Source organism: Centrocercus urophasianus, unplaced genomic scaffold (genome assembly GCF_019232065.1).
Source record: "Centrocercus urophasianus isolate 14NV4802_14NV808 unplaced genomic scaffold, USGS_Curo_1.0 seq_73, whole genome shotgun sequence".
Lineage (NCBI taxonomy): Eukaryota > Metazoa > Chordata > Aves > Galliformes > Phasianidae > Centrocercus > Centrocercus urophasianus.
Genome location: NW_024885344.1, coordinates 1,499,626 through 1,522,877, shown reverse-complemented (window position 1 = coordinate 1,522,877; position 23,252 = coordinate 1,499,626). Strand labels below are relative to the sequence as shown.

The 23,252-nt window shown below is 46.9% G+C and overlaps 2 protein-coding genes across 2 annotated transcripts in view; one reads left to right on the top strand and one right to left on the bottom strand.

Annotated features, from left to right (window-relative positions):
• Positions 1–12,193, top strand: part of CYTH4 (cytohesin 4) — a 60,109-nt gene extending 47,916 nt beyond the window's left edge. Inside the window, exon 16 of the transcript XR_006171810.1 lies at positions 10,962–12,193. The gene's annotated coding sequence lies outside the window, so the exon portion shown is untranslated. The remainder of the gene's footprint in view (positions 1–10,961) is intronic.
• A 6,739-nt stretch (positions 12,194–18,932) lies between these two features.
• Positions 18,933–21,359, bottom strand: ELFN2 (extracellular leucine rich repeat and fibronectin type III domain containing 2). The gene has a single exon (XM_042837974.1). It carries the CDS (start codon positions 21,357–21,359, stop codon positions 18,933–18,935), a length of 2,427 nt encoding a protein of 808 aa, XP_042693908.1.
• Between the last annotated feature and the right edge of the window lie 1,893 nt (positions 21,360–23,252).

Below are 23,252 nucleotides of genomic sequence, written 5' to 3'. Positions count from 1 at the left end.
CTCTAAATTAAAAGAAACATTGTGTCTGTGAAGAGTTTGATACTAAGAAGCCCATGTATTAACAAAGCTCAAAGATCAAAAAGCACCAAGTAATCCTATCAGCATTTTAAATTTATTTTGATAAAGCATATCTCACTTGCGTGAACCTGAGGACCAATCATTATACCATGCAGAGATGCTGGACTGTGCAGCCACAGGGACATCCTCACTGGGAAGGCAAAGTGGAATCCAGGACATGGCTATGCCGGTCCATCAGGGATGAATAAAGGATGCTGTAGGTTGAATGATTGCTACGAAGCCTATATTTGCTTATGGTGAGGGATGGAGGACCTGACTGGATTTTAAATAAGTTCTGCTACAGGTTGATCGAATGTCCTATAATTAGGTAGATTTAGATGCTGCCATTCTTTCAGATAGCTCCAGGACACTATTAACCTGCTGTATGAAGCAATAGTGGCCATCACCTACGCACAAGCATACATCACTGCCCAAAACAAAGATGAATGTGAAAGAGTATGAGAGAGGATTAAATGAAGCAGTGGAAATGCAGACTTATAAAAGGAAGAGATGAAAGGCACGCAGTGAAAAAGCACTGAAGAAAGTCTTTTGGGCATCACTGTGGATAACAAGGGCTTGGAGCTCTATGCAAAGAAATGGCCACGTAGATTTTGCCTTATCAAAGCAGCTGTTTGTGTTTCCTTTAGAAAGAGAGTTTATCTTTAGAGAGTTTTCTAGATCCATCATTTATTTGTCTCCTTAATGGAAAACAACAGAAAGGAGACTGAACTTCAGCCAACAGCTTGCCTGTAAAAGATGCAACACAGTCTCAGGGCATAAGCCTAGGGCAGGGATCCTGTAATGTACGTCTTCTCACCTTACCACATGTTTCCCACCAGTGGGATTCCAGATACATCCAAAAGGTCTGTGCTCAGTGAAAAGTTGTGAGCTACTCGTGCCAGTGATGACTCCTGCCATCATGGAATCCCAGAGTCATTAAGGTTGGAAAAGACCTCCTCTATGATCACCTGGTCCAACCGCCAGCCCATCCCCACCATGCCCACTGGTCATGCCCTCAGTGCCACATCCACACGGTTCTGGAACACCTCCAGGGAGCCTGTGCCACTGCAGCACAATTTTTTCTAAGATTTTTTTCCTTAATAACCAACCTGAAACCATCGAATGTGTACTACTCTTTGTACTTTTCATCATGTCAATCCTAGCATAAAATTTGGGCCCTTGATTTATGCGGGCCTCCTGCATATCTCAGATCATTTATATTTTCCTATATTTGCTAAAAAAAGCCGAAGATTTCAGTTGAATCTGTAAAGTCAGTGTTTGTTTGCCAAATAAAAATATGTGCTGCTAGAAGGGACTGAGAGCTATCAAAGTGTGAGCTTGCTCAAGGGTTTCTAAAGACAGGGACATGACTGCTTCCTGGAGCATACAGAGTTTCTTCATGCTTGTTTTCTCCTCCATCTGTCTCTGTTCTCCTTGAGCACTCCATCCCATTCTGCTGGTCTGTCCCAGACTTTCATCTTTTCCCAGCACTTAGCTAGCCCCAAGTCAGTGGTGTGGGGGTACCTCTGCTCTTTCTCTCTCCCTCATGGTCATGTGTAAGCACAACAGGTTCATGGGATCATAGAATTGCTCATGTATCTATCCCTGCAGTTTGGATTAGCAAAGAAAGAAAAAGAAGAGGACTGTTTAGAGTCAATTTAGAGGGAATTGGTAAGATCTCAATCAGACCCCTTCTGTTTCTCTGTATGCAGACTTCTCCGTCCACCACCTCCTGCTCCACTGAAACCAGAGAGATGTTTTCCCTGTTGACTTCAGTAGCAGCAGGAGCCAGCCACTAATTAGGAGCCAGGATGACAAAGCACGGAGCAGCCCGACACCGCTAGACCACAGGTGCCTAGAGGCAGAAGAGGCAGCTCCTGTCCAAGGATCAGTTTCATTAAGACAAAGAACATGAAACAGCTCTCCCTGAACTGACATCCGTCTGTCAAAGGAGTCTGCAAAGAAAGGCAGAGCTGACAGAGGCCCCAAGGAGAATCTCATTAGCATGGTTTTAGAGAGGCCTCTTGATGAGAGAGCAGTGGTGACTATCTTCTCCCTCCCACCAGAGCTGGCTTGTGCCTGTCAGTTTGTTGTGTCAGTTCTCAGAAACTGATAGAGACGGACAGGTAACACTGATGGAGGTCACGGGCATGGGAATGTGACCTAGGAGGAGGCATTGGGCTGAGAGCAAAGCAGTGGAGCAAAGCACCAGAAAGCAAGTGCATAGCGGCAGCATGCAGGGCCATGACTCACGTTTTGGCTCTCAGGAGAGGAGCTGCTGTAAAGGGCAGCTACTACAGCAAACACCCCAGGGTGAGTGCTGGGGCTGGAAGGGCATCACCTCACCTCTTTGTGCACATATGCATGCTACACAGGATTGAATACAGATACATTTCATTCAGGCACAGCTCTCACTCCAGGAACCCAGCTGCACATCCCTAGAAGTTCATCAAAATCTCAGCCCAGCTCAATTAACCCATGGCTCAACCTGGCAGACAGGGACCCTATTCCTCTCTCATGGGAGCAGTGATGAGGAAAGACTCCCTCTCTCTGTGAACAGCAGCAACATGCGTGTTTGTATGGGGGAGGGAGGTATAACCCAGGGACATCTGGCTCTCCTGGTGTGAGGTACAGCTCCATGAATGCAACATAAATAAGGGATTTCTGCAAGGCTTAGAACCAGGCATTTCTCTAACACCATGTTTCTCCTGAGGCACTCCTGCTGGTAACTGCATTCAGACACTTGCCCTGCAGTACAATGAAAAGGCATGAGCTCAAATTCCCCAGCTAGCTCTGATTCAGTAATCATAACAAGTGTTCATTAGTGCCTGTAGGGACATCCTACTTATTCGCAGTGGTCAGCTGGGCATTACAATGTGCTCAAGTGGCTCATCAGTCTTTAGTTTCTGGGTCAGACCTTCCAATTGACTGCTGCACAAGTCAGTGACATTATTCTGTGTCTCTGGAGGCTCACATGGGTGATATCATCACCTTTTATTAAAAGTTGCTTCTTGCCATCTCTTTATGTAGATTCAAAGCATTATATCTTTCTGTTCCTTAGATAGCTTATTCTAATAGCCTGCCACACATGACCTCATTTTGTTTTTTCTATAACAGTGTTGGGAGACCTAAAGCCCATAGGCTGGATGTGGCCTGCAAGTGCTCTTGTGCCTGGAACATATGGTATTCAGAAGTCCTGCATGCACGGGCGACACAGAAGATGCCCCTGGCACAGGCCAGGGCCTTTGCATGTGTCATCACAGACTCAAATCAAAGATACAGCTCACAAACCGTATTTCCAACCAGTTCTGGATCCAACCAGTCCTGATAGCCACATCATGTTGTCACTTCATGTTGTTGCTGTACAATGATAAATGTGACTTCAGGACTAGCTGAAAAGCATTGGGAAGACTTGTTTTGTCCCCAGGAAAGAACAGGCTCATCAGCTCTGCACCAAGACTTTGCAGTGATGACATCATCCAGGCTTTAAACAGCTTTTCTGGATGATGTCATGTGATACCTCTGAAAATCTGCAATGCTGATGCTGTCTTGTGCCTGGTTTTGAGGGCTCACATCATTGATGTTAGTCAAGGAGTGAGTCAGACACCCAAAAAATGGTGCGCAGTGCAAAGTCACCTACCTGTCTTTAGGTTCTCCTGAATATTTCCTGCAGATCTTGTATGGCATTTGCCAGACCTGAGCAAATATTTCAGGGTACCAGAAAAGGACCTGGGAACCATAATCTCACCCTCTGTATCCCTAACATCTTACTGCAAAGATGCTGTCTGCCATCTACATAGCTTTGCTGGGATGTCTTTACTCTAGATTTTCCTTTCTTCTGAGGACAGCCATTCCAGCTTGGAGGGGTGTTGCCACTGCCTGGCTCATGCTGCTGTTCCTCCAGCTGTCACAGGATTTGAACTGCATTTTGCAGTGCACAAGCACTGTGGAAGCCCACGTTGAGTCACCATGTTGAAGTTTCCCTTGCCCTTGCAGTGTTTGGAAAGGATCTGTCACCGAGCCCTGACCAAAACGAACAAGTCCCTGAGCACCAGGCTCACATTCTTAAACTTCCAGGAACTGTCAGCACTGGAAGAGAAAGAGGGACCAGAGCTGTGCCCTGAGCGTGACCTCTGTCCATCATCTTCCCTCTCTCTTTTGCTTCCGAGTCCTTGAGAACTGCTGTCTTTGCATCATTATACACTGGGGAAGAACTGGGCTGGAAGGTGAACACAGCAGCCAGCACACCACTAACATGTTCCACAGGCTGCATCAAATGGCTGCCATTCTTCTCCCTCCACACTGGTCAGTGGTCCAAGGAAGATAGCTACAGTCAGAGGCTCAAGAGCAAGTGTCTAAATGCAGGAGTGCCTCTGGAGAGAAACATAGTGCTAAATAAATGCCCAATTCTAAGACTTCCAGAGATCATTGATATATGTTAGATCCTTCCTTTCATCTCCTCTTTCTCCCCTGCTTTCTGCCTGTCCCCAAGAATCTGAGGTGTCTTATGAGACAGAGAATGTAAGGATCACCTTTTTGCCAGTCACTACAATAAACAAGTTCAGGTTGGATGTATTTCTGGGCTTAGAACTGGAAGAGTAACCCTCAATAATCTGAGCACCACATGCAATAATTCCCAACCTCATCTTTGTCAGCAGTGCCATTTGGCTCTTAGTACTCCCTGCTTCCATCTAAAATGTGATTTCCCACAACAGCTCCTTGCCCCCAGAGTGGCCTTCTAGGCAGAGGTGTTCAACAGGCTCCACTTCAGCTCACCACTCTCCTTCTGTCTGCCTCTTGTTCTCTCATGCTTGCTGTCACTGGCTTTCTCACACAGTCTGTCTCCCACACATATATCTCTATCACAAACACAAAGGATACAGGATATATGTCTCTCACACATTGTATGGGATCCTTCTCCCTCACAGTGTCTCACACACACAGTCTCTATCCCTCACACCCATACTTGCATAAATGTCTTTCCCACTGCTTCATTCTTCTGGCATTGGTGGGAGTTTCAGGGAGCAAGGCTTTGTCTTGTTCCTTCTATTCACAGTATCTCACTCCCTGCTAATGTGTATGGAATCATAAAATCATAGAATCATAAAGGTTTGAAAAGTCCACTAAGATGATCTAGTCCAACTGTCAGCCTATCATTTGTTTCATTTTATTACTAGTAGTTTCTTCATTTAGTAGTCAGTTCTCTGCCCTCAAAGAGCAACATGAGCTCTTATAGCTTAGCAAGAAACATATTCTAGTTCTTAGGATTCACTAGACATGCCTTCACTTGCGCAAGGATTTTGCTTTTCAGCCTGGTCCATTTGGCTGTATTACCTATCAGAAAGTGATGCTCACAGCATATGGCAGGTTCACATGATTCAGCTTGAATGCCAGGTGAACCTGATGTGAAAACAAACAGCACGTAGCAAAGATCAACTCTGAAAGACTGTTGAAACTGCAGCTCAACTGTCTGTTAGAAGGGAGAATCCTCTTCCTCATTCCTGGTGTTGATTATAGCAAAGAGTACCCATATTCAAATGGATTATCAAAACAATTCCTTAATCTTAATGCTTCCTTTTCCTTCCAGTTCAATAATCAGTGTAGGATATGTTATTGTTTTTACAGAGTGCTCTCTGTGAAAATAAGAATTTATATTTTAACAGTAGAGCTGTTCTGAGTGTAATGTTTGAAGACTGTAAGATTGGTAAGGTTTGTAGAGAAGAAAAAGCTATGGTATAGTTAGAAAGACATGGGCAGTAGGTCTTGAACACAAACAAGTCTGGAGGAAATAAATACACCAGGCCCATAGAAAAACTTGACTGTTTTTACATTTAGTTTGGCTTGTCCAAGAAAAACAACAAACATTTATCTCCATTTACAAACATTACACTACCAACAAGTCATTATTCCAACTTGACAGGAATCAGAAATGCACGGATTCCTCAAAGCAGCTTCAACCCTTTTAAAGGCACATATCTCTAAAAAGACAGAGAAATTTCAGTTCAAACCAGCTGGCATGAAAACATTCTCATGACTTCATGTAGACTTACAATTTCTGTAACATCAAAAGTATCACGCAGACAATGCTATGATAGTTTCACTACTGAAGATACAGATGACGTTTGAGTATATATTATCCCGCATTTTCACATAATAGTTGAGGTTGGAAGGGCCCTCTGGAGGTCTTTGTTTCTGAGCCCACAGTTAAAGCAGGGTCACCAAGAGCAGGCTACCCAGAACCATGTCCAGGTCATTTTTATCTCCAACATCTCTGAGCAACAGTTCCAGTGCTCTGTCACTCTCACTGTTTCCCAATGTTCAGACAGAACATGTTGTGTTCCAGTGTGTACCCACTGCCTCTTGACCTGTCTCGGGACGCCACTGAAAAGAGCCTGGCTCCATCCTCTTCACACCCTCCCTTCAGATACTCATACACACAAATGAGAACGTGCCCTGAGTCTGCCCTGTAGGATGAGCAGTCATAGGAGAGGTGTTCCAGTTCCTTCATCATCCTTGTGGTCCATTTTTGTCCTTCATGTACCTGGAAATGCTCCCCAGAACTAGCTGCTCCATCATCTTCACAGGGATTGAGTTGAGGATGAGTGACCTGTAGTTCCCTGGGTTCTCCTCCTTGCCTTTCTTGAAGAATGGAGTAACATTTGCTTTCCTCTAGTCCTCAATCACTTCTAATCACTGTGATTGTTTAAATATTATTTAGCACCCCTGGCTGTCTCCTATCAAGGCCCATAGACTTACGCACATTTAGCTTCTTAAATATCCTCTAACCTGATTCTCCTACACTAAAGTTATATCTTTCTTGCACCATTTTTCCCCCTGGACTCCAGGGCCTGGAATTTTTGAAGGCCAGTCTTTCTAGTAAACACTGAGATGGAGAGGGCATTCAGTACCTTAGCCTTTTCCATGTCCTCTATCACCAGGACATCTTCCACATTCAGCAGTGGGCCCATAAAATACCAAGTCTTCCTTCTGCCACTTAAATGCTTTTGTACAATTTTGCTTGTAAAGTTCCAAACAGTAATGGAGAACACACCTGGAGGCTTACTCAGAGAAATTCAGATCTGTGTCCCATGTGCAAATAATACAGAGCATACCTACCATCTGCTTGAAGGAGAATGTGAAGCTGACTGCAAATAAGGTCATTAGCACATCTATTGTAGATTTTCATCTCCTAGGATCAATTCCACAGAAACCTTCTTGGCTTAAAATCAAGGTGATTTAAGTCATGGAGACAGATGTTTCAGCTTCTTCCTTGTCTATTTTCACCAGTGATTTCTTTGTATCTCACGCCAGTATCTCATTGTCAGCAATTGCTGACATCAACATTCCTATCACAAGGGAAATTTTACTGCTAGGAGGATTCCGTTGCCCCAGTGCAGTGGTTTCCCCTCTTTCACCTGCTCTGACATACCTGGCTTCGGTCACAACACCTGGCATGGAGCTGGGAGAGGTAATTGTTCAGACTGGTGCATAAGACAACCAGTTCTCTGGGACTGTTCTGACTTTATTTGTTGAGAAGCCCAACTTGCATGCAGTTCTGTCTCCCATTCATTTGATTGCTGCTGTGTATATTTAAGTTTGCTTTCTACCTGAGCATCCCACTTGCCCTTTCAGTCCATGCCAAATAGTTGCAAGCCTTAGTTTTATTCAGGTACTCTCTGTGTGCTGGGAGAACCATCAACAGCAGCTGCAGAAGCCTTGTTCTGAAACCATGAGTCTCACTGCTGCAATGCTGGAAAGCTTCAGATGCAGCTGTTTTCCCATCAGGTCTGTCAGATGATCTTAACATCAGGCTAAGAGTTATCTGGAATTTCAGACTGCTGCTGCAGCCTCTCTGAGTAAACACGGGTAGCACAAGGCTGTCTGATGTTGAATAAGGTATGCAGAAATGTAGAAGAATGGATATATAAGATAACTGTGAAGGTACATCTGTCCTAATGTTATTGTCTCTGATGATGTCCAGGGCAGGCTGGCTGGGCAAGAACAATGCATGAGCCTTCCTTTCTTTATTTTCCTCAGTCTGGTCTTTCAGTAGTTTAAAGAGTCCCAGACAGCTTTTACAACACCAACTGGACAGATTCACAGAAAGAAAAGAAAAAAAAATAGACATTGCACATTCAAATATGTGATATCTCTGACTTGAGTGTAACTAACTGGACAGCTTATTAAGAAAGTGCGACCATATATTTGCCCTGTTCTCTAATAACCTAAGCCTCTGTTCCTTCTCTCTGTGCAAGACAAGATAATGAACTAGTTACATTTTTGTGCTGGCCTAATTCAGCGTTTGGAATAGTACATTAAGTTACATTCATGCCATCCTACTTAGTGGTCACTGCTGGAAACTTGAAGTCTGGCTTCAGGGCTCCTGCAAATGAAGCAAGAAAAAGTCCTGGTTAGCCTATCCACAAGCAAGTTGCTAAAAATACTAGAATCACATGGGATTAAGCCTGTGCTTGCTCTATGCAGAGATATTGTTTGTTTAATAGAGCACTGCTACTCAAGAGTCTGAGGAAGACGCTGAGATTTTCTTTCTCTGCCCTCTGAAGCTACTCTCTGAGCTATTATGTGTTGAGTCAAATTCTTCTTTTCCCTTTGCTATAGTCAATAGATGCTGAGTCTGACTCCTAGTTGCAAGAATAGCATGGTACTTTCTCTGCTTCAGTCATTTCTGAGGTGATGCCTCTGCCCAAATCTGTTGGATTTCCTCCATATTGTGCTCAGTGTAAAGAAATTCTAGCCTGTGAGTGGTGCCCAGATACTGCAGTAAGTTGTCTTTTGGATCCAAGCATGGAAGAAATTGATTACAGTTGAAAGCATTCAGTGAGGAACTAGGAGAAACCTGGTGAATCTCTGAGGGGAGAAATGCCTGATCCCTCCAAGAAGTACTTCCCAGGGAAGTCTGAGAAATTGCCACTTTTCTGATTCTGATAGTATGGCAAAGGGATAGAAGTGGCCCACACCATACCTTCCCAACTGTACAACCTAGGCCATTACCAGAAGTGTCACAACAGGGGTAACTTGGGCAGCAATGTAGTGATCCTCTGTCACAGGGAGCCAGGTCTTCTCAGAGGAGCTGGAAGGGCCCATGACCCCTTCTTACAGAAGCAGAACATGCATGAATGTGTAGAGTTATCACCTGGCAGTTGTGGGTATCCAAGTACTATTCAGAGCCTTGTGAAAGTCACTCAAACCTTAGTTTCTACAGATGTTGCCCAGTCAATATCCACCAATTCAGTTCCCTACGGCTTGCTCCACTCCTATACCTGCAAGATCACTAAGAAGCAGGACTGCTCTTTTCCTGGCTGCCACCATCAATGCTACTGGCGGCTCCCTACTTCTCCCCTCTGCCCCAATGGCACCATTCACTGCTGTGGCCCTGAAAGGAGTGCACCATCCTCATGCAGTATGGTAACATAGTCCTGGAAAGCCTATAATTAACCTTAATTATCTAATTTGCCACTTCATCCCAGCAGCTCCTGCCACAAAGTACTCAACAAACAGTGTCAAAAATACCAATTATCTCCCTGGCTGCCACTTGAGAAGCAGAGAGGAGAAGCAGGTGTCACAGGTAGGAAGCTTGGTGAATGACAGTGACAAAAGACAGAGAGTGAAAATGCACTATAGGGAAATGGGGGCAATAGGTCTCGGCCCACCTTACCAGGAGCTGATGGTGAGCTGGGTTCTCATGTATCTTCTGAGCAAATATCTGATCTGAGCAGAGCCCTGAACGAAGTCCTTTTTCTTCCGACAGGATATTATAGGAATAAACAGACATTTCACTTCACTGAAGGTAATCATATACATCAGGTACAGCCTCTTCAGCCTTTAAAACTTTAAACTGACAGGCTCAGCAGCTCCTTGCCCTGAGGAATTAACTTCATGGCATTGTTTTTCTTGGTTTGCCTGTTTTCATTGGGTAGCTTTATCACTGCCCTGCAGCTCAAGATCTTGGTCAGATAGAGCACGGACCATTCCGAGCTGCTGGGAAGCCCCGGTCACACCCTTAAAGTCATCTCTGGATAAACTCCAGACATTTGGGTAGGGAAAGAACAAAGTCTAAGGAAATGTCCCAGTTCATGTTAGCAGGAGACAGTCATCAGCATGGGTTGGTCTCTGTCTATTTGCTCACAGGTCTGTGGGCAACTCTGGCTCTTCCCCATGGTCCTTGCATGACTATGCTTCTCCCTCTTTCAGTCACTTCACATCAGAGGTCCTCAGAATCCCCCACCCTTTCTTCAAGCTCCATCTTGTTATTCAGATCCGGTATGTCCCTTGATACTCATGGCAGCACGCTCACCATCTTTGGAGCTGGAGCAAGACAAGCAGGACAAGGCACTAGGCCGGAAAATTGGGTGCAGAAGTTGCAATGAATTCTTAATGATGCCCTTTCTGGTGACATATACAGAGAGATGGAGCTGAACGCTTTTCTTTATTTAAGTGTTTCTTATTTAAAAAGTGATGAGGCTTTTGATCCATTTTCCACAGTAGTGTTGGCTGGGCCACTGCTTACTTCTGCCTTGCTTAGCAAGAGTCACCAGTACAGCTCCTTAGACTCACTTTCTGCGACGTGACTTCTCCCTTTGAAGACTTGTGCTAAATACCAGGCCCTGGCCAGCATGGTAATCCTATTGCAAGATGCATCATGTAACCATGAAGACTGTCCTAAGGAGCTCAGTGAGGGTTGGGAGGACACAGATCTTTGTTTGATAGTTGGGAAGGTAAGGAATGGAGCACTGTCATAAATATGTAAGTGAGCTTTGTGTATGCAAGTGCTCCTTCTATCCTCCTTAACCCTTCACTCCTGTATCTTTTGCTGAGATCTTAGCTGTCCTATATGATTTCCAGCTAAAGTCTCCGTCACTAAATTAGACTTTCTTTTGCTGCAGCCAAATTTCTTGGTAAGTGGGGATGATGAAGAAGCAAGACAGCATGGATGAAGCACAAGACACCAAATTATCATGAACCAAAAATTACAGCCCTGTACAGAGGATAAGAATCTGAGGGGATGACTGGAATCAGCCAAAGGCTGCTTGAATACCAGAACTGCTTGCTTCTTTCCTTATGGTGCAGAGGGACGTGGTTTAGTGGGTGTGATGATGATGGGTTGATGGTTGAACTTGATGATCTTAGTGATCTTTTCCAACCTTACTAGTTCTATAATGCTATGATTCTACGACTCTACAGTCCTTCAATGTGCCCCCAGTCCAATAGTCTCCACCTGGCTTCAGGACATTTGTGACTACCCCAGCCCTGACAGTCTTTCCTTCCCAAAGCTTTGTTTTTCCCCTAGACAGCATCTGCAAATACATCTTGTCCTTTGTCCTCCCTGTGGCAGAGCAACCAGTTGAAATGCAAGGACTGTGGAGACAAAATTGAATTTAGGAACAAAATAAACAGCATGGGGGCACTCTACTGATGAGATTATACCTGTTTAAAATTTCTGCATTAATTTCTCTCAAGGTTTAAGATTCCCTATCTCCAACAGCACATAAACCTGCACTGCAGAGATGCAGATGCCAAGAATATTACTTTGACCTGATGATCCAGCTTTCCACAAAGTACACAGAGCTCTGATAAACCCCATCAGAGCTCCTCTTTGTTATGCACCATTTTCCATCCCCCAGAGATGCACAGCCCAATGCCATTCCTTCCCACGCTCAGTCATTCTTCTCAGGACCAAGGAAGAACATATCAGACTGTGAAGCATCTGCATGTAGTAGCAGCTGCCCTGGGCTGCTCTAAAATCAATTCAAGCATTAATAAGAGTTGCCAGCTACTGTGGCATATATATCCAGGAGCTGAAAGTCACTGCTGCGTTCATATTCATCCCCACCCCCCAAGACTGCTTATTTCTGCCACTTTCTGCTCTAGGAAGAGAGGCTGTTTCAGAAAGTCGCAGCAGCTGCCTCCATGAAGGAACCCCAGAAGCCACAGTTACTTTTCTGATCAAAGAAGAATGTGCAATGGCAAAAGATGATAACTTCTGCGCCAAGCAGCAATACCACTCTTGGAGAAAAAATCAGGAGATGAGGAAGAGATAAGATATTTATGAGAATGGCTGCTATGTCACCATGCACAAATTGGCCTAATTATCTGTATAAATGCACCAATACACACAGATTTGCTAGCTGCATTCTTGTCTTGAAATATTGATGCTTAGGAAGAGCTGAGATCAGTGTATGTGGTTGTAGGTTAGTCCACAGATTGCTCAGTCACTACCTACAGCCAAATTACCTGATTTCAGGGGCCTTTCTTCTGACAGCTCCGTGACATGGGTGGAGAATGCCTCTTGCCACCAGCTGAAGATCTGCTGTGCAGACTGTGGGTGAAGAAGCACTGTCCTACACACAGGCAGTGGTTTATGCATGCCTGGGATGGGACATAGCTCCGGGGAGACCTGTAGACATGGGAGCAGCCTTTCAGTACTGAAAGGGGGGCAATAAGAAAGAAGGGGACAGACTCTTTTATCAGGGTCTGTTAGGACAGGACAAGGGGAAATGGTCTCAAATTAAAAGGGAGATTTAGATTGGACAAAAAGGTGTTTTTTAACAGAAAGGGTGAGGTACTGGCACAGATTGCCCAGTTACCCCAACCCTAGAGACACACAAGGTCAAGCTGGAAAGGCTCTGAGCACCCTGATCTATCCATAGGTGTCCCTGTTCAATGCAGGGGAGTTAGACCAGATGACTTTTAAGGATGCTTTCCAACTCAAATGACTCTATGATTCTATGAATAAGTCAACATCTAAGAGCAGAGAAATAGTGTGTTAGTGAGGAGCAGATGGGCACTGAGTGCCTGGGAGAATCTGGAATCCTTCTCCCACCATCCCACCCAGCTTTTCTGGTTTCCCCCCATTCCCTCCCAATCTATATCACCTCTTGTGCAAAACAAAGCTGAGACAAACAGACTCAGAAGCAGCTTTTCACTTTTTTGTTTGTTGGTTTTTTTTGGTTTTTTTTTTTTTGTTGTTGTTGTTTTTTTCTTTTTTTTTTTTTTTTTTTAAATAAGAAATTTATTGCAAATATAGAAATTGAATTTCTCCATACAGGAATCTCCGAGTTGAGGAAAAATAATTTCGTGCCATTCATTTTCAAAACATGAAAATTAAAAAAGAGAGAGAGAGAGAGAAAGAAAAAAAGAAAAGAAAGAGAAATCTGAAAGCTAAGGAAAAAGAAAGAAAGAAAGAAAGAAAGAAAGAAAGAAAGAAAGAAAGAAAGAAAGAACAGAAAAAAACAACATAACTCCAACTCAAATGTATCCATACACAACCAGGGGGGTCACAGGGCTGTTGTGGAAAGAGGAACACCAAGAGGACACAAGGAGCCAGTCCCAACAGCTGCCTCCAAGGCCCTTCTTTACATTCAAGGGGAAACCTCCCCAGCTCTTCTCCTGGCATCTGCCCACCCCTTCCCATCCCCTCACCCCGAGTGCTGTGCTTGTGGATGGACCAGTGGTACCAGCCCTGGTGGACCTCACCTGACCCAGCCAGCCCTTTCTCCCTGGGGACAAGGGGACAATGGGCGGTGGGAGCGGGCCACCAAAGAGCAAGGCCTCACAGTGGCGGTGGTGGTAACAGAGAGGCAAAGGCCAAGCCAAACGCATGGGGATGGGGCAGACGGAGGGGGACCCATGAGATGGGGAAAGGGGGGAAGGGTTGAAGAGGGGTGGGTTGAGAGCTGACTTCATGGGGAGAGGTATAGAGACAGCTCACTGTGGCTCAAGGCAGGGGAAGAAAAGGGGAGGCAGACCAAGAGAGCCCCTCATAGTACAAGGCCAAAGCAGCTGGAGGGACAGGGTGCGTGTCTGGGGGGGGGGGAGAAGGGGGAACAACAGACACCCCATCTGCCCCTTGGGGACATCCCGAAACATCTGCCTTCAGGGGGCAGATGAAGTGGACCAGGCTCCTCCGGCTCTATGGGAGAGCCCCATGGCCCAGCGAAGGGTGGCATTCAGTGTCTTTCCCACTCAAAGCCACCCTGAGGCTGCTCAGGTGGTGGGACGTTCAGCAGGCTGGCTCCAGCGACAGGAGATGGCTCCATGAGGCTCCTCTTTTGTGCAGCCGAAGGAGGTGGTGGCGGAGGAAGAGGACTTTTCTCCAGGTTCCCAGAGGCTGTGTGCTTCCAGATTCAGTCGAGCTTTCTGATGAGCAAGAAGCATGGCAAATGTGTTTTCAGGGCCCTGGCTCCAGCAGCTCCTGCCCACATGGCAGCTGCCCGTCCTGTTATGCTGAGCTCTGCCCTACGGAGAGGGACCACAACTCATCATGAAGCCCATCCAGCTTTTCTCTTCAGACACTGCTGACTATTCCCCATTTCTTCTCAGGGAGCCTCCACACCTGCACTCAGCCTTTTCACCCTTTATATCCCATTCTTTCCTGTACAGCCATCTTTTCCCCTCTTCCTTCCAGCCTGTCCCTCTTCATTTCCCTCTGCCTGTTTCCTACTTTCTCCCTCCCCATCCCTCCATCTCTCCAGTATAGATCATCCTCATCCCTAACCCCTCCTCTCCCTTCCTCAGTTCCCTTTCCTGCTTCCCTTATGCATATCTCCCCCTCCTTCCCCCAAGCCTGCCTGGCAGAACCTCCTCCAGGAAGACAGGCTGATTAGCATTGCAAACGCACAGAGACCTCCTCAGCCCGACATAAATCTTCATTTGTCAGTCATGAATATTTCACACCTGCCTCAGGAGGGATTTATTCAGCATGGAAGAGTGGGGAGTGGGAATGTGGCACTGGAGCATGAGCTGGGGTCAGTCATCACCTACAGGTGTGGGGAAGGGGAAGGCTCTGTCCCACAGGAAACCAACATCACACCTGGGGTCTTGTTTTTACTTTTCTGGATGCAGGAATCCAACCCAGCTCCCCCTCAGTCTATTCTTGAGGAGAGGGCAGATCAGAACTCCCTCTCATTTTGCATTCTCCACTCTTTCCAATGAGGTGAACTAAAACTACATGTTCCCTGCCAGTAGTCACCAACACAGAAATAATGTGTGAAGGGGGATAGTCCTTGTTCTGCCCCACGAATCTACTTTGCCCTGGAAGAAGGCAAGGATGAGGAGCTATCACCAAAACCAACCTGTAGAGGGCTTAGAAGTTCTGGGCATTCTCTTGGGGCCTTTTTCCACCAGGAAGGTCTTACAGGCGTCATCGTGCCATGCTCTCTGCTAGGGCCACCCACAGGAAAGGGTTAGGATAGGCCTACTGCAAAGCCATCTGCAGTCAGTGAGAGGAAGGTGGTAGTGGGTCTTACAGTGCTTGCAACCAGCTCCAGATCAAGTTCTTCCTGCATCACGTTTCCCTGCAGGTGAGGCACTCCTGGCTCCCCCAAGAATGGCGTTGCCTGTAGATCTGGGGAAGGTGAAACCAGGGCAGGGGGATGGTAGTAACCATTTCTCTTATGAGACCTATCTCGATGGGCCTCTCTCCTATTTCTAAATAATTAGGAGAAATTATGAGCACTTGGAAGAGCAGGACTTTGGCATATAACACATTCCCCTTCACACACACCCTGAAAAGCAGCTAAGAGACCATATTTGGGGCAAGGGGAGTGGATACTGGAAAGAGGAGTGGAAGATTTTTGTTGGGTTGATTACGTTGGGCTCTCTTTGGGGTGCTTTCCCTCTCAAACTTGTAGCAATCTCTCATAAAATTATATCAGAGATGATGGAAAGGAACAGGAAAAATGGGGATAAGGATGGGAGAGACTTTGGGGAGGAAGTTAAATTCCAACAAACTGGCACATACACAACAGATGTTTGCTCAGAAAAATACAATAAAATCATCATGCAAATAGAACGTTAAATCCGCCTTCCTCCAAAAGGGCTGGCATCACTTTGCAAGCCCTCATCCCTGGGAAGGGAGCAGGACAAGGAAGAGGGGAGGAGGAAGGAAGGCAGGACACTTCATTCCCCTTTCTTGCCCTCTTCCTCCCACGGAACAGTCCATCTTGTGCAAACTTCATCCACTGGCTTGGAATGGGGGCTACGGTGGAGAGAGAAATGGCTTTCCCCCCCCTACCCAGCCTTACCCCTACAACAGGCAAAAAAAGGGCCTGATGACAGTTGTATTCCTGACCTTTCTTTTCTACCTTGCTTAGGTGATGTGGGGAGAGAGCAGAAAGCATTGCAGTTTTTTAAGTCTTCCCCCTAATACTATAAACTGAGCAGAACTTATTACAAGACCATACAGGAGAGGAGAAGCACAGGGAGAGAAGAGGTGGGGAGAGGAACAGGACTCCATCCCCCTGTGTCTGTCATCCTCCTTTTCCTGTCCCATTCTGTGCCCCAGTTATTAGCCTATCCTGCTTGGATCGTTGCCAGGCTGGAAGACTGCTGGGCCTGCTCTGTGTGATAGCTGGAGAGGTCTCTGCTGTGCCTGTGCACCTCTCACAGCATTGACCTGTTTTGGTTTGCTGTGTTGTCCCAGCATGGAGGGACACTTGGCAGCAGAGATGTATTTCATCGTTCTGAACACATGCAAACACACAAACCCCTTTGGGGTTTCTCTGGCTCTTACACAGTGGAGTCAATTCCATGAATACTTCCGGGCTCAAGGCAAAATGATGCTCTGACTAAGGGAAGGTATGGCTGACAGTGAAGGAGACGGAGGCAACAGGATTCAGAACTGTCTTAGAATTGTTGCCAGCAGCATCCCTACAAGGAAGGGACCCCAAGGATTTTCACAGGCTTAGACCTTGGGGATCTCCAATGATTTTTGCACACCAGGCTATGTCTACTGCTGCTCCTCACTTTCAGAAGAAGAAGCTATATCACCTGAAATCAGCTGCCACAGCTGGCTGTGCAACAATCTGACAGATAATGGGATGGTTGTCTGCAGGCAGCACATAAATAGCTCCCAGAGAATCTCCTAAACCTTCATCCTTCTCCCAGGGCCCCCGAACACATTGAGGATTCTGAAGAGTGCCTCAGAAAGGAAATAGGCACTTGGGAAAAACCAACACAACACAGGCCCCCACTCTCATCCTGATACAAGTGAACAATTCTCAAAAACAGTTGGGATGTGCAGCTCGTGGTGGGGAGGCCCAATGTGCTGTATAAAGATGCACTCTGCAGGCAGCTACACCTGCCTGACAAGGAAAATGAAGAGGAAGGAGTGCCAAGATTGTGCTTTGTTGGGCTGCTTATTAACAGGATGAAGTATACAGGGCAATAGGCTCATTCCTAACTCTGTGGCAGATCTTCTATCCAAAGGTCAGAGTCTGGGAGCTAGTAAAGGAAACTCATTTTTTTGCCAGGAAATTGAAGAATTCCAATGAGAAGTCTGTCACAGCTAACTGTGAGGAGGTGAAGGGCTTAGGAGGTGATAAGTTGCTCTGACTCTCATGAGGGCCTCTTGGTATTCAGAAAAACTTTGCTATCCAGAGGCTGGTACCTTCCCTATCCCAGCACATGAGATGAACACAAAGGGAGCTCCTCCTGAATCTGTCCTTAACTGGACTAGTCCCACACCCGTTCTCACATTTCTTCTGTACTCCTTCCTCCACTCTAGGCTGTCTCCTACCTATGCTGAAGTGCCCATGGGCTATTCAAGTGGAAGAAACTTTGTGGCTTTCCTGTCAATTCAGTGAGGAGTAGACTTCTGAACATCAGAAATTCTATTCTTCACATACCCCTACTCTACCCCTCCTTAATCAAGAGAGGAGAATGGCTGATGCTCTTCTACCCCGCTCCCAGTGTGATGCAAGTCACTTGGGAAGAGCTGCAGAAGCTTCGTGCAGAAGTTGTTCTATTTAACTCTTCTCCAGGTCCCTTATTCATAGTAAGAGGGGCAGAAGAGTGTGCCACCCTACTGACCAGGTCATGGATTTGTGTGATGGAAAGGACCTCTGACCTGTGACGCTCATGGGGAGATGAGAATCCTTTACACCTCTAAGAGACTGGACCTTCTTACCTCCTTGTCCACCATTCCTTGAGGAACTGACTTGATGTGCAAAAGAGTACATCCATACCCCTTCAGTGATAGGCATATAACTGGCTCTGAGCAGGCCTGTCACTCCAGAATCACTGGTGTTCATCACCAACATGGTAGGAGAAGGGAAGTGGGAAGAACTGCACAGGGACAGAGCCTGTTGCATGTCAGGTCTTCCTTCTTCTGTCTTTCACACTCTCCTTCTTCCAAGGAGGATGGAAGTTCATGCAGTATTTATTTAAAAAGTGCAAAGGAGCCCTACCAGAGATGGACAGGGAAGAGGAAAAGGAAAAGGAGAGAGCTTCTTCCAACAAATCCTACCTGTCTTGGAACGTGAGGGGTGAGAAGGAAACGCTTCCACTGCCAAAGGAAATGGGGGAAAACTAGTGTGATGAAAGATTTGGAACAGTAGATGTATCAAGTGGGCAGAGCAGCTTTCTAAACCGAAGTCCTCCCCTCCCACCGAAAAGAAAAATCAGCTTTCAGTCAGCAAAGAGAAACAGAAAGAGCAGTAATTCATAGCTCAGTTCCATTCCCAGTGAGTGTCCATCCCTGCCTCACCCTGGTCACCACTGCCACCTCCTCCTAGGCCAGTCCCACCTACACACACTCCAGTGTTGTTACCACAGTGTCAGAGCAGGACTTTCCTCTCAGTCATCTGCAGGCAGAACAATGGTCCCCGTAACACAGTAGAGACAATTCGGCTTGTGTGTGTGTGTCTGTGTGTGTGTGTGTGTGTGTGTGTGTGTGAGAGAGAGAGTTTTCTGTTGTTGTAAACTTTAAGAAAAGATTCTGTCAGTTTTGTATTTGTCGGAGTATTTTGATGTTGATTTATTTTTCACAGTCAAGTGGCATTTTTTTTTTTTTTTTTCTGGTTGTTGGGGAAGGGGGTCTTGTTTTGTATTGTTTTCTTGGAAAGAGTAGGGAAGAGTCACAGCTTCTGCTGAGCAGAGACTCCCTTCCAGTAATCCAGGATGTCATGCAGATCCTCATCCTTGGCAAACTGAACTTTCTTCCGCAGGGCATGTCCAGCTGCCATGTAAACCTCCTCCCTATGATGCTTCTTGTAAGGCCGGAATCGCTCCCAGATCTTGTGGGTGCTCTCCGATGAGTACTCAGGGCTGGAGGAGTAACCCGAGAAGTAGTGTCTGGGGGAGAGCTGGGAGTATGTGGAGTCTCGCTTCGAGCGGGAGAGCGGCTTGAGGAATGACACCCGCTGGCTCAAGGTGTCTGCGCTTTCCTCATAGTACAGGGCCGGGAAGGAGTGTCGGTGCTCACTGCAGTGGTAGGAGGGCTTGACTTCCAAGTGGTGGATGGCGCCCGGGGACACCAAGGGAAGACGATCCAAAGGGCTGTTGAGTGGGCTGCCCTTCTCAATGTATTTGGAGTCAGATTTGCTCAGCGGTGGGTGGTCAGGCACATCCAAGCTGAAAACCTTGGCGCTCTTGATGGAGCCACTAGAGGAAACACTGCAGGTCTTTCTGGCCACAGCAGCATCAGCACTGAGCTGGCGCTGCAAAGGGTGGTGGGAGCTTTCCTTGTAGGGTGGGGAAAGAAAGCTGGGTCGCTCTAGCCCACCCGAAGAACTGGCAGGTATGGACTGGCACTCAAAGGCCATGTCTGAGTCAACGCCAGTTCCACCCCCCAGGAAAGAGGCTGTGTCCAGCTTGAGGGCATCAATGCAGTTGTTGATGATCTGGTTGACTTTGTCTACCTCCTTGGCAATAGTTGAGATCTCAGCAGCTGAGCCTTGCCCATTGTCAAGCTCCCTCAGGTCCTCATCCCGTGGGGTCCGTTCCAGCCCATCCCCACCACCAGTCCGCACCTCAATGTAGTTGCCTTTTGTGGTGACTTTGGGGGTCTCCATCCCAGTCTCCATTGACTTTGGTGGGGGCAACTTCTCCCCAATCATGGAAGGGATAGAGGACATGCGTGAGACAGGGATGACTGGTGGCTCACCCAGTTTCTGGGAAGGATGGACCATGGTACTGGTATCAATATCTGATCCATAACGCATTTCTAGGATTGTCTTTTTTACATTGAGGGACTTCTGTTTTTCCTCCTGCATCCTTCGCTTTCGCAGGCAGTAGTATACCACCCCAAGGACAATGACCATCCCGAAGAGACAACCCAGGGTGGTCATAATGTAGTGCGTGGTGGTGGAAGTACTGGAAATAGGGTCTTCCCTGCCTTTGCTTCTGGTTGCAAAGGTCAAGCAAGTGTGGTTATAGCGTCTGTTGTTGCGGATGGAGGCCACACAGAAAGTGTAATCAGTGTGGGCCTTCAGTTTGTTGACAGTGACATATTCCTTCTTGCTCTTCAGTGTTGCAATGTCAGAAACATAGCTGTTGTTGTATTGAACCAGCACATACATCTTACTGTAGGGCATGGGGATGGTTACCATCAGGATGGCTGAAGTGATGGTGACATCATGGAGCTTGATGCTGGGACTGAAGGAGGAGTCAGTGGTGGAAGAAGCTGGAGGCTTGACAGAGAGGAAGTCTCCAGGACTGATGGCTGAACCCTCGTCCAGGTCTCGCTGGGAGTCAGGGGTATAAGGAGTGGGGTTGACCCTGGAGAGAGAGGGGATGGTGCCACCTCTGCACATAGACTGGAAGATGGTGATGGCATTGCGGTTGTGGTGAGGCCGAGGTACCAGGAGCGGGTACCCAGCAAACTCTCGTGGAGTTTCACACTGGAGCCGGTCGTAGTTCTTGGTGACATTGTTGAAGAGCGCCAACCAGTTAAGAAAGCTGTAAAGGCTACAGTCACAGTTGAAGGGGTTACCTGCCAGCTCACACACCATAAGATTGCTCAAGCTGGTGAAGGTGTTCCCCTCCAGACGGCTGAGACGGTTTGAGGACAGGTCAATGCTAATCAGGCTGGGACACTCAGAGAAGGCAGTAGGGGTGACCAGCTCAATCAGGTTGTGCTGCACAAATAGAAACTGGAGCCGGGCCATGCCCCTCAACATGCCCTCTGTCAGGTTTGTAAGTTTGTTGTAGCCCAGCTGTAAGACCTGGAGGTTTGTCTGGCCCATGAAAGCCCCATCCTCAATATAAGAGATCTCGTTCTTGGTCAGGTTCAGATCAGTCAAGTTGCCGAAGCGGTTGAGGGAGGAGTACAGCACCACTTTGAGCTTATTCTCATTCAAACGCAGGTCATGCACCGTGCTGTTGATGTGCTGGGGGATGGTTTCATATGGGGGCTGGTTCTGGCTGCAGATGGCCAACCACACATAGCCTTTGTCCCCCTCAATCAGCCAGCAGTCACCCCGCACGGTGCCAGGGGAAAACAAGCAGAGCAGAGCAGCTGCCCAAAACCCCAGGCACATCATGGTCTTCAGTGGTGCCTTCATCAGACCAAAAAAAGGTTAAAAAAGAAAAAAAAAAAAGAAAAAGAAAGAAAGAAAGAAAAAAAGACAACAAAAAATTCAAATTTCAGGACCACAGCAAAAGGAAAGTAAGAGGCACAGGAAGGTGAAAGGGGCAATTACTAGGGGCTTAGCAATGGAAGTGCATGAGCACCCCAGTCCTATTGGGTGCCATCATCATCATTTCTTCTTGCCCTCTGGGTCAAGCCAGGAGCATGGAGCAGGGAGTATACATGCAATTTACTTCCAGCACACCCAACAACTGTGACCAAGGATGAACAGTACGGGAGAGCACTACCTTGTGCTTCTTTTCTAAACAAAAGTTCAGATGGAGGAAAACAAATCTTCGATGTTCATGAGCAACTTTCTCGCCTTTTCCAATGTCTTCCCACCCACCTGCCCCGCACACCGAACCCACCCCAAAATAAACCCAAGCCCTCCCCCCTCGGGTCTTCCCCCGCCCCTCCACGGTGTGATTTGGAAGAATAGGCAAGGCTGCCTCCTCTGTCGCTCACACTCCCTTCAGTTCCTCCTCCTTTTTCTTTTCTCCCAGGTTCCTTCTGAGAAGCTTCAGAGCTTCAGATCAAACATGTTGAAAACAAAAATACAGAGAGGGAAAGAGCAAGTGCACATGAGAGAGATCCATCTGTCACTGGAATCTGGAAAAGAAAGCACACAGGAGACAAGAAGAGGCATCAGTTGGAGGGGGTCTTTGCAATAAGAATTTAGAGGATGTGATTTCATGAGAAGAGGGAGATGGGGAAAAGATAGAGTTGCAGGGAGTGCTCACAAGGGGGGAATGGGACCTCCTGCCTTGCTGATAAGCCTTTGAGAAGGGAACCCTCACGACATATAATCTTATATCAAGGGTATGCAGAAGGGTACCCAGGCTCTGTTATGCAATGTAATCACAGCCAGGGACGTGGGGGAAGGCAGCGGAGTGGAGGGAGAAGGGGAAGGGGAGGGAGGCTGGGAAACATACGGCTGCTATTGCAATTCGCTTAGAACTCCTAGTGTAAACAAAGGCGAGCCCCAAGCACAGCTAAAGCCAACTGTTTTCAGCTGCCTGGAAACCATGTACACAGAATGCATGAAGCAATAAAAATGAATACAACCCCTAGAACAAAATTAAAACAAATAAACAAACAAACAAAAAATACTTTTTTGTTTCCTCCCTTCCTTACTGCAGGAGGGATAAATAATTCAAAGCACTTGTAACCACTTGTGCTCTAAAAAATTTTCCTGTCTTTTGGTGCAGGGACAAGGCTGTTGAGGTAAGCCAGCCCAGCTGGAGCATGCAGAGGAGCTAGATGTAAGCAGCATGTCAAATACTAGCCTCCAGTCTCCCACCAACAATGCTAGCAGTATTGTTAAAGGACATCATTCATCCACCCCACCCACCAAAGAAAGGTATACAGCCTCCACCCTCCTGCTGTGCCCACCCTATCTATGAATGCTGCAGGAACAGACACCTTCTAGGAATCAAGGACAAAGTGACATTTGTCCTAATGTATATGTGGGATCTGGGCAAGCTCTTGATCCTGACTAGGAAGGGCAGCCTGGAATCAAAGAATCATTTGAGCTGGAAGGGGCACTTAACGGCCATCCGGTCCAACTCCACTGCAATGAACAGGGACACCTACAGCTCGATCAGGGTGCTCAGAGCCCCTCCAGCCTGAGTTGGATGTTTCTAGGGACAGGGGATCCACCAGCTCTTTGAGTAAAACCTTCCCTCCAGCCATGGTTTCAGCCCTTCTCCCACTGTGCTGAAAAAGGAGCCTGGAAGGAGTGCCCTCAGGCAGTGCAGAAGAAATCATTTCATACAGCAGAGAAAATGTGGGCACTGGGCTTTATTTTTAACTAAGGAGGAGAGGGGAG

Bases quoted from the DNA above. Each gene is read 5' to 3' on its own strand.
- ELFN2 (XM_042837974.1), bottom strand. From the start codon at position 21,359: ATGAAGGCACCACTGAAGACCATGATGTGCCTGGGGTTTTGGGCAGCT.